Source organism: Equus przewalskii, chromosome 1, assembly GCF_037783145.1.
Source record: "Equus przewalskii isolate Varuska chromosome 1, EquPr2, whole genome shotgun sequence".
NCBI lineage: Eukaryota > Metazoa > Chordata > Mammalia > Perissodactyla > Equidae > Equus > Equus przewalskii.
The window spans coordinates 29,909,784-29,920,423 of NC_091831.1; the positions used below are offsets into that span (position 1 = coordinate 29,909,784).

A 10,640-nucleotide genomic window follows, 5' to 3' on the forward strand; every position below is an offset into this window, starting at 1 on the left:
GAATGAAATGCTGATTCATGCTACAACATGGATAAACCTTGAAAACCTTATGCTAAGTGAAATAAGTCAGACACTAAAGGATACATATTGTATAATTCCATGTATACAAAATGTCCTGAATAGGCAAATTCTTTGAGACAGAAAGTAGATTAGTAGTTTCCAGGGACTAGGGAAGAGAGAGGAAGGGAATGGGGTAATACTGTTTAATAGGTATGGGGTTTCTTTTTGGAGTGATGAAAATATTCTGGAATAAGACAGTGGTGATGGTCACACAATTCTGTGAATATACTAAAACCACTGAATTATACACTTTAAATGGGTGAATCATATGTGAATTATATCTCAATAACGCTGTTTTGGTTTTTAAAAGTGATACAAAGGGGCATCTGGTTTCTTTATCTGCCTCTGGATAGTGACTTGAAGGGATGATGCCTGGAACTACTGCAGCCATCCTGCAATCACGTGCTACCTTGACAGACTGGTTGACATGCTGAGGTTATCAGAAAATAATCAGCTACTTGTTGATGTCATTGTACTGCTAAATTAACAAATCCTAGAGCTGTACAAACTCTGGACTTCTTGTTATATAAGATCATAAATTCCTTGCTGTTTAAGCCAACAAGTGTGGCTTGCAGGGAAGAGCGTCTTAGCTGATATAAATCTATTCTTTGTAGTCAGCCCTGACAGAAGGTAAGGATGGGAAACATGACAGAAATCAATCTTAATTGAAGTTTTGTGTACAGAACTAGTACAGTTATGCCAGTCACTTCCTTCTCTCCCCTACCTCTAACCCAAGATTGCAAATCCACTGGCAACAACTGTTTACCACCATCAACCCTAACCAGGCCAACACAGAAGTACTCTGAAGAAATTGAATGTTTTCCTTGAGGAAGGGCTGAGCAGATAGTGTGGGCATTGGTGCCCCAGAGTAAACTCTTCTTCATTTAGCATACAGCAGGGGTGGAGAGATACAGCCCAGGTGCCTGCTCTTGGGGGAAGCCAGTAAGTCCAAACAGTCATCCAGTGCTCACAGGCAGTGTTCCCATCTAAAAGAAGCCAGCTGGGGAAGCAGACTTATCCAATGGCAGAGGGACCTACCTCAGCCACATGTTAATTAACTTATTATTATAAGTCATATGACTTATTAACCAATTGTTAGTTTTATTATTAAATATTAATAATTAATCAGATATTTGATATATTATTAATTAAATAATTAATGATAATTAACTTATTGTTATATAACATTATTATGTTATATTAAAAGTTATAACTATTATAAATGCAACACAGTACATTAATTAACCACCGGAAAGTTGAGAAAAACCAATACCAGCAAAGAAGATAGCCAAGATAATTAAAGAGAACAACTGATTCTGGCATGAAACAAACAGAAATTATTAAGTGAACAGAAGAGAACTTTAAATTATTTTAAAATTAATGTCCTAAGAGAAACTTGAGAAGATATTGCATCCACTAATAGGTTGTTTTTTTAAAAATATAATCAGAAATTAAGAATAATTCTTAGATATTAAACCCATGATTGCTAAAATGCAGGCTCTTTAGGACAACTGGAAGAAAAAATTAGGGAAATCTCTCAGAACATAGGAGAAAAGAGAAAAGGAAATTTTAGAAAGAGAGCGAGAGAGACTGAGAAGGAGGATAAATTCAGAGTCTAACATCTATCTAAAAAAAATTCTAGAAAGATGGAATTTCAAAATTGGAGGAAAGTAAATGAAAGGAGAAAATATAAGAAAATTTCTCAGAGATGAGAAAGACATAAATGAGTCTTTAGGCTGAAATGTAGAACCCACTGAATGAAAAAAAACCTGTGTAAACAGACTCTCATGAAATTTCAGGACATCATAAATAAAGAGGATAGAGCCAGCCGTGGTGGCCTAGTGGTTAAGTTTGGTGTGCTCCACTTGGGTGGCCCGGGTTTGGTTCTGGGTAGAACCACACAACTCGTCTGTCAGTAGCCATGCTGTGGTGGTGGTTCACATAGAAGAACCAGAAGAACTTACAACTATATACAACTATGTACTTGGACTTTGACAGGGGGTAGTGGGGGGGTAAGGAGGAAGATTGGCAACAGATGTTAGCTTAGGGTGACTCTTCCCCTGGGAAAAAAAAATACACCTATCTCTTCTTCAGAAAAAAAAAAAGAAGAAAGAGGATAAAAGCTTCTAGAGAGGATAATGAGGAATGAGAAGAATTCTAACTCAGCAGCACAGGATGTTGGGGAACAATATAGCAACATCTTGAGAGCTAGAAAAAGAATTTTTTTGAACCTAGCATTCCAAATTCAGATGAACATTTTCAGAAAGCAAAAGCTTAGAGACTTTATTTACTGTTGCTCCCTTGAAAATTTTATTTGAAAATGTTCTCCAGATCCAAGAAATTTAGGGGCACTAATTCTCTCATCTTACACTAAGGGGTATCAAGATGCAGAGTCTAAAACTGATGGCAGATTATTTTTAGGTATAAAGATAACCAACAGAACTGAAAATAATCATACAAAATTAAAAGACTGAAAGAAGAAGAGGGAAAAAGGAAGCTAGGGGATAGAGTCAATGAGCTAAATTCCTTGTTTTTTATAGAGGGCAGAAATAGATCTTTTCTGAAGTTGACAGATCAAGAAATACAAGTATAAACACATTATTTGCAGATATGGAGGTAACCATCAAAATAATTTTAAATGGAGTCCTCTAGAGAATGGGACTGGGAGGTAAAGGGGTGAGAAAGAGATTTTCTTTTCATTTTGCATTTTCTTGTTCAGTTGTGTTTTTTTTGCAAAGAGTGGAAGGAAACATACCAAAATGTTAACTGGAGTATATCAGAGTGGTACAATAATCCATGGATTTAATTTTCTTTTTATTTCCCTAGAGTCTCCAAACTTTCGACAATAATCATGCATTATTTTTATAATCAGAAACAGATAACACACTATTATTAATTAGGATCAGGGAAATATTGTGGTTGTTTAATGATTACCAAGTCCTTAATAGTCTTTGCCCTTGATCTTTGATTTATTGGCGGAGCTTCAAATGCACGTGGAGTTTACTAAACTCGACTTCCTAAGGAGACACAGTCTCATTGGTATTAAAAAAGAAAGAAGAGTGGTTTGGCTATATTTACTATCTCTCCATCGGCAAGGTCCTCCTTTCCCCAGCGCTTTGTGAATGACAAGGCACTCTGGTTGAACCTTCTGCTCATTACACAGAGGATCCACTTCCACCACTTCCCTGGCAGCCAAATGTCTAACTTCAGTTTCAATATTTTATATCCTGGAGGACTATACCCTCCAGCAGCCCATTCTATTATCAGACCGTTATTATCACTAGAAAGTTCTTTTGTATACTTAGTCAAAGTTGGCTTCCCTGGAACAACCTCCACCCACTTAATCTTGATCCTGCTCTCGGAAACTTTTCAGAACAAGCTAGGCAATCTTCTATATTATACTTCCACAAATACTTGAGGGTGGTTCCCACGTCTCACAGGCTCAACACCAAGCCCACTTTTGCTGCACATCTTGCTCTGATCTCAGTACTTCCACAACCTCCAGAACCAAATTCCTCCTTTGTTCCCCTGGGACTAAATATGAGCCCATTGATTCATTTTTAAACTCAATTCCTTCAATTACCTACTGTGTGCAGGGTCCTTTCAGTAAGAATGCACCTTTAAACCAACAAAGAAACTTGTCGAGTCTATCCCCAGCTCGGTCAAGCAAACTGGCTTAGTTCATATGAGACGATCACCACTCTAATGACCAAACAAGAACAGCAATAACGACGGTTCAGGAGAGGCAGAGAGGAACGGACAGCCCGAAGACAGGTAGAAGAGGAAGTGGAGAAATAAAACCCAGGGGAGGAGTGAGCCTAGCAGAAGGCTCTCATAGAAGAAGTAACGTTTCACTTTGGTTGGGAATTATACTTCTGACTGTTTCAGAGAAGAAACCTGTTATTTTGAAATTTTTAAGAGGAAGCTAATCTGCACCTGTCACCCTCAGGGTGGAGGACAAAAAAGTAAAGTATAAATTACAAATGCAGCTCCTGAGCAAGGGTGAGTGGATTATTACCTACAGAAAAAGAAAAAAAAAAACCAAAAGCTAATACATTCCTTTTTTCTTTCTTTGTTTTTTTTTAGGAAGCTTAGCCCTGAGCTAACATCTGCAGCCAATCCTCCTCTTTTTGCTGAGGAAGATCAGCCCTGAGCTAACATCTGTGCCCATCTTCCTCTATTTTATATGTGGGACACTTGCTACAGCATGGCTTGATAAGCGGTGTGCAGGTCCCTGCCCAGGATCTGAACTGGTGAACCCTGAGCCACCGAAGCAGAGCACCCAAACTTAACTGTATGCCACCAGGCTGGCCCCACCTTTTCTTTTTCTCCGTAGAGATTTGTGTTTATAAACATTAAACAAAATGTGATATATCCATATAATGGAATACTATTCAGCCATAAAAAGGAATGAAGTACATGCCAGAACATGAATGAATCTTGAAAACCTTATGCTAAGTGAAAGAAACCAATCATAAAAGACCACATATTATTATATGATTCCATTCACATGAAATGTCCAGAATAGGGAAATTATAGAGACAGAAAGTAGATTAGCAGTTGCTTAGTGCTAAGGGGCATGGGGAGATAGGAGGTTTCTTTTTGAGGGAACTAAAATGTTCTAAACGTGACTATGGTGATGGTTGCACATAACCTGTGAATATACTAAAAAAATAGAATTGTATTTAAACGAGTGAATTGGGTGAATTATATACCTCAATAAAGCTATTTTTTAAAAGTTAATTAGTAGCTAGGATTAGGATGGGATACAACATGCTCTTAACTCAGCTTTTACTCCTAGAGTGGATTTAATACCAACATTCAACAAATTCATACTGAGCACTAGGCCCTGTGCTGGGTCAATAAGGGAGACAGTGACCCTGCCCCAGGCTCTTAGAGACTGTTCTTTTCCTATCCGGAGTCTGACAAAACCCATCACCAGTCCCCACCTCGAAGTGTCAAGACAAATCCCACTTCCTTTGGCCAAGTTCCTTCCTTCCTTTTAGATTCCAGGAAACCTGAGGTCATGAGTATGTACCCTCATGGAACACCGAATCTAATTTGCCTTTCTGAAACTGTTTAAAGAGCAGAACGGATAGAAGAAAAAAAAAAAACCTATTGAAAAGAAGCAGATAGTGGATTTTATGCGGTAGCTTTACAACTTCAAGTGAAGGTCTTTCAGTTCCCACCAGACCGTCTCTGCATTAGTCAGTGGGGCTGGCTGAGGGGCTCCTCCCCTCCATCCTGCTGGGCTCTCTGCTACAGCCCCTGTCCTTTCCATTATTTTCCTACTAAGGCCTGTCACTGTGAGCACTCACCCTACCTCACTCTACTGTGAGTGATGGTCCAGACTCAATGGAAGACTTTGGGAAACTGGAAGCCTTACTTCAGATCCAAGTTTTGGGAGATGAGCGATGGTTGGATTGCCTGAATGGTGCAGAGAGGACATTTTATAGTCACCTAATGATAGCGGCCAATCGAATTACAGTCTCCTGATTCATTAGGACAACTTCAAGGCAGGTAATCCAGGGGCCGGCCCTGTGGCCAACTGGTTAAGTTTGCACGCTGGACTGCAGGCGGCCCAGTGTTTCGTCAGTTCGAATCCTGGGTGCGGACATGGCACCAGTCATTGAGCTACGCTGAGGTGGCATCCCACATGCCACAACTAGAAGGATCCACAACTAAGAATATACAACTGTGGACCAGGGGACTTTGGGGAGAAAAAAGGAAAAAAATTAAAAAAATAAAATCTTAAAAAAAAAAAGTGTTTCCTTCTCAAATACTGAAAATACTCAAATACTGAAAAGACAATAACCATCTGACTGATTACTTATCATGTGTTTAGGGAGTCCAATATAAATAAGATTTAAGAGTCATTACACTGATGCATAAATCAAAGTCACCTTAACTAAGAAATATGGCAAGGGGCCAGTGAGGCATAAGGCAGGTGGAGAGAGGGAGACCCAGAGTATGGTACTCCCTGAGACAGCACTACCTGGGAGAGCTGGTGTAAGACAGGGAAGAAGACACTGTAACCACCAAGAAAATGTCTCCATTGTGCACCAAAGAATTAGTTAGAAAATAACGGAGTTCCATACCTGCTTAGCAAGGTAGAGTTTGGTTATAGGCCATCTCTTGGTCCTGGATCTAAATACACGGAAAAGCTGCCAAGGAGCCAGGAGCCAAAGGAAGCCCAAGGGAATCCAAACAAGAACAGTTTGCTCAAAACAAAGTGGCAAGTCTGCCTCCGGGCTATCCAGGAATGAGGAATTCTGGGGGACGGAAATGGACAGATTGTTGGATACATGCATTTTTGAAGACAGACCAGCCCCTGGTCCATTCCCCCACCACTATCCGTGCTTCCAAACAATTTTAACTCAGTTTTATATCCATATGCAGCCTGACTCTTTAACTAGCTGTATTTTCCTATTTCCTATTAATCTCCATTGATATGAATTCACCATTTAATGACATTTAGTGACTTTTCTGGACAACCTAACCTCTAAAAATCTTTCTTTCTATGATTCTAAGCTTATTTCTCCACCAGCTATTCTAAGTAAACTTCACCACTGCATTTGCCAAGTTGTGGGAAGAAGAGAGGCTGTTCCTCAATCCAAAGGGGAGAATAGTTCCCTGGGATATAAACACTTGCTCTTCTTATTCTGTTTTTTTAGCACTGATTGAACTCACTGGCAGACTTTCAAACACGCAGGCAGCAGAATGCCTAGTCATACTATGGCATTTAGCTTCCTCTGGCCCCAACGACTTATGTTGGAACCTGAGGGAGCCTTGTCACAGGAGAAGTGATGGCGCTGTGGGACAGAAGTCTTATTCCCAGCAAGTTTTGTGCTAGTCTCTGCATTTTGCAATAAATTAGAAATGCCTTGTGAGGTGATGGCAGGGCGCATCATGCGAAGGTAGACCTTTCTCTTCTTATAAGTATTTTTTAGTTGTTTTGTACAGCTGTTTGCACAGATTCTTTAAAGAAAAGATTGGGGTGCCCTGACCAAGATGATCTGTCAGATAATTCTCAGAGAGAATTCTCAAAAGATGGCCTGTCAAGATCCAAGCACCACCCTACTGTAAGTATTCTTGTCCTGGCCTCGAGGGCCTTGGGGCCCAGGTTCTTTCTAAGATGGGAAGTGCTGCTCACAGGCTCTGCTATCTCATTCCTGCTCTTCTCATCTGCCATAAAGTTATCTAACTTTAGAATTCAGAAGAATTACCTAAGATATTTAAACTAGTTTAACAAGCACTCCAGGTGATTCTGATGCTGATGATAGGCATTTGCAAACGAAAGTTTCTCAAAATCTCTAAATCCAAGGTCCTTTCTCATTCTCTATTCCACTAAACCATTTGGTTCTGTTGCTCAAACTGTCTGTCTTGAAATACTCTGCTCTGGTTCAAAAATTATCTCAGTGCTCATGATGCCCAAACTTGCATCCCTGGCTTCAACTTCTAGTCCATATCACTATTTCCTAGTTATTCTAGAACATATCGTTATCATTTCAACATCAATATATCTCAACAAGGCACAATCATGCACCTTCTCTTCTTCCTCCTACCCCACAAACAACACAACAACAATTCTCCCTCTTAATCTTGATAAAATTGGAAGCCTTTTTCCTATTTCTCTTTAGAGAAGGCAATTTTGCAGCTACCTGGTCTGAGAAAAGAGTCTGGGATACAATAAACATATGTTAGAGAATAAGTATATTACCTCTCCCACATAGAATATACTCTGGAGATATTATGACTTGTTTTCTAAGAAAACGTAAGCTTTAGATCAACTGTACATCTAACTTTTCTGGTTCTTATTGGTCGCCACTCTAGGCTAATCTACTATTTGTTCTGAGTCTGAGAAGTGTCAACACTGAGATTAAGTGAAATTTCTCACCCAAAAAGTAGAATCGCAGAACTTCTCCACCATGATTCCTGAAGCACTTCCAGAATGAAGACTCTTGTATGACTGTATTGTTTCTTATATACTTTTTTTCCTCAGAGAAGGTGGAAGGTGAGTAGCAATGCACTTTCTCCCATTCTGATGTTCTGATGTTCCAACTAAAGGCAAGTCTCCTGACCTTTCATCCCAACAATTTAATCGTTAACCTTGCTTAGACATATATTGATATTACCCAGTGCATAGGCACGTGACTGAGGAGCCCCAAGGACAGGTACTCACCAGTTCCCAAAGTACCAGAAACCTCTGTGGGTGTGGTCAGATCTAAAAGGAACCACTGAAAGATGTCAGCAGAGCTGACAAATCAGGAAGTGGAGGAGCTCTTCCTTCTCCTGAGGACACATAGCCTAAAAAGAGAAGCATCAATGGAGGTGCATGCTCCCCTAAATGTGCAGTTTCACTTTTGTTTTAAGGCCTCAGAGTTTATAGAAGTGTGCAATATGCTCCTTCTCTGGATTTTAAAATTAAGAACATAGATCTTAAAATACTGTTAAAAATAGTGTAAACTTTGTTTGAGATAGTCAGGCTACATATATATATACATAATTTATGCAGCCAATTGTTAACCTTAGCTGTTAGGATTGTGGGTGATTTTTATTTTCCCTTTTTGTTTGTCTGTATTTTCCGATTTTTCCATAATTATCAGGTATTATTTATGTAGTAATATTTTTAAAGCAAATTTTTGTATTATGGCAAAAAAATGCATGATGTAAAATTTGCCATCCTAACCATTTCTAAGTGTACAGTTCTGTTGTGTTAAGTATATTCACACTGTTGTGCAAGCAATCTCCAGAACTTTATCTTGCAAAACTGAAACTCTATACCCATCAAACAACCCCTATATCCCCTTCCCCTAGTAAAGCAAATGTTCTTTTAAAATCAGGGCACCCTAAATTAACAGCACCCAAACATGCTTGCCAACATATTAAAGTGCAAACACATCATTTGGAGGATCATGTGGAACCATTTTCGTCATCAACACCAAAAAACCACTTCTTTGTTCTGTGGGTATAAACAGACTGTATCTACAGAGATTAATTAACAAGAGAGTAATGTAAACTTTAATGTATATATACGTACATATATATTTTAATGTATACTCTAATTCCTGTCCTAAGGTTAACTATACCTGTGGTTACCTTAAATTCACAAATGGTAAAAACGTTTACCATTAGTATCAGTGGATATGTTCTGGATTATTAACATCTGAAAGATGTATAAATTTGATTAGGACATTCATTCAGTTATCTTCTTCTGAGAAGTTAACAATGAGATGGGCTTCCACATTTCTCTATGTGCCTGTAACAGTGTTCAAATGATTTAGGCCTTGGGATGAGATCAGATCCAGGGTCAGATAAAGGCACGACATCAGTATAGTGGCTTGGTACAGACTTCTGACCATACCAACAGAATGAAGCTGGAGAGATGACATAATCATAGATTTTTAGAAATCCATCAGTGAGGACGCAAAGAAACCTAAATGAATCAAGCCATGGGTTGGTTTGGCCCGTGGACCAAATCCAGCTGAACCATGTTTTTGTCTGGCTAAGAATAGTTTTTACATTTTTAACTATAGAATGTGAAAAAGACTACTCAGCATGAATAGTCTTTCAATAAGAACTGCTCGATTTTGCCTCTTGGCCCACAAAGTCCCAAATATTTACTATTTGACCCTTTAAAGTTTGCCAACCCCTGAACTAAACTCCAGAAATGACAAGACCTCTGTAAGAAGAGAACCACAACAGCTCTCATCTCTGCCTGAAACAGAGTGAGGAGGAAAAATCTACCACAAATGGGGTTCAGAAGAAATCAGCCTAACTTCTAACAAACTTTTCCAGGCCATGTGTGGGGCTGGCATAACAGATTAGAATCTGGAAGAGCTCCAGAAAGAGTCAGACTGCACTACCCCCAAGTCTTTACTACACTAGTCTTCATCAAATGCTGGGAATAGTGTTACAGAAAAGGAAGGGGCAGTTAGTTAGAAGAGCTGAGAGAAGACCCCTAGGCACGCTAAACTTTCACCTTTGGAAGACTAGGGCAGAAGCAGAGGAGCTGAGAGAAACCCCTTCAATGCCATTCTACCTTCATAGAGAGTAAGGTAGCCCCAGTCATCCCTGAAATGGCCAAAGGAGACAGCAGGCCGCAGGGCTGAATGAGATCTCCCAGGGAAATAGAAAGCAGGGGGCAGGGCTGAGGGCAAAGAGATCACAACAACCCAGAGGCTTTACCAAGATTTTCCCACCTGATTCCTACCTTCAGGGCCTAGGGAAATATGCAGCCTGAAGGTGTACTTTTTTCCGACTTGGATCCCATAGTTCCACAGCTCACCTTTCCTGGCTCTTCTGGTGAGTGGTATAGATAGTGATTGAGCTTTTGGGCTCTCATAAGCCAAGTTGTTTTTCAGATTTGCATTTATCCCATTTTTCTTCCCTTCTGGTATCAGTGATGTGGGATTTTGGTTGTCTGATCAACTACTGGTGGTGATTGTTTTGTCAGGTGGCATTCAACAAGAATCCATTCTGTGGCAAGTGGCAGACAACAGGAAATCTGGGTTTGTTAGCTTTGTTTGTTTGTTTTTGTCTGTTTGTCATGAGGATTCTGGCATTTCCTAGCATTTATA

The 10,640-nt window shown here is 39.6% G+C and overlaps 1 protein-coding gene across 3 annotated transcripts in view; it reads right to left on the bottom strand.

The window, feature by feature from the left end:
* ABCC2 (ATP binding cassette subfamily C member 2) overlaps nucleotides 1–8,362 on the bottom strand; it is a 57,469-nt gene extending 49,107 nt beyond the window's left edge. For 2 of the 3 annotated variants that reach the window (XM_070559452.1, XM_070559446.1), the window contains exons 1-3: nucleotides 8,243–8,362; nucleotides 7,958–8,141; nucleotides 6,159–6,332 (exon numbers count right to left, since the gene is read on the bottom strand). Coding sequence is in view for 2 of the 3 variants with exons in the window: in XM_070559446.1 (XP_070415547.1) it covers nucleotides 6,159–6,332; nucleotides 7,958–7,990 (207 nt within the window). In the remaining variant the exon portion in view is untranslated. Of the gene's footprint in view, nucleotides 1–6,158; nucleotides 6,333–7,957; nucleotides 8,164–8,242 lie in introns of those variants that run through there. The other variant, XM_070559443.1, reaches the window with a different exon arrangement.
* Nucleotides 8,363–10,640: the final 2,278 nt, after the last annotated feature.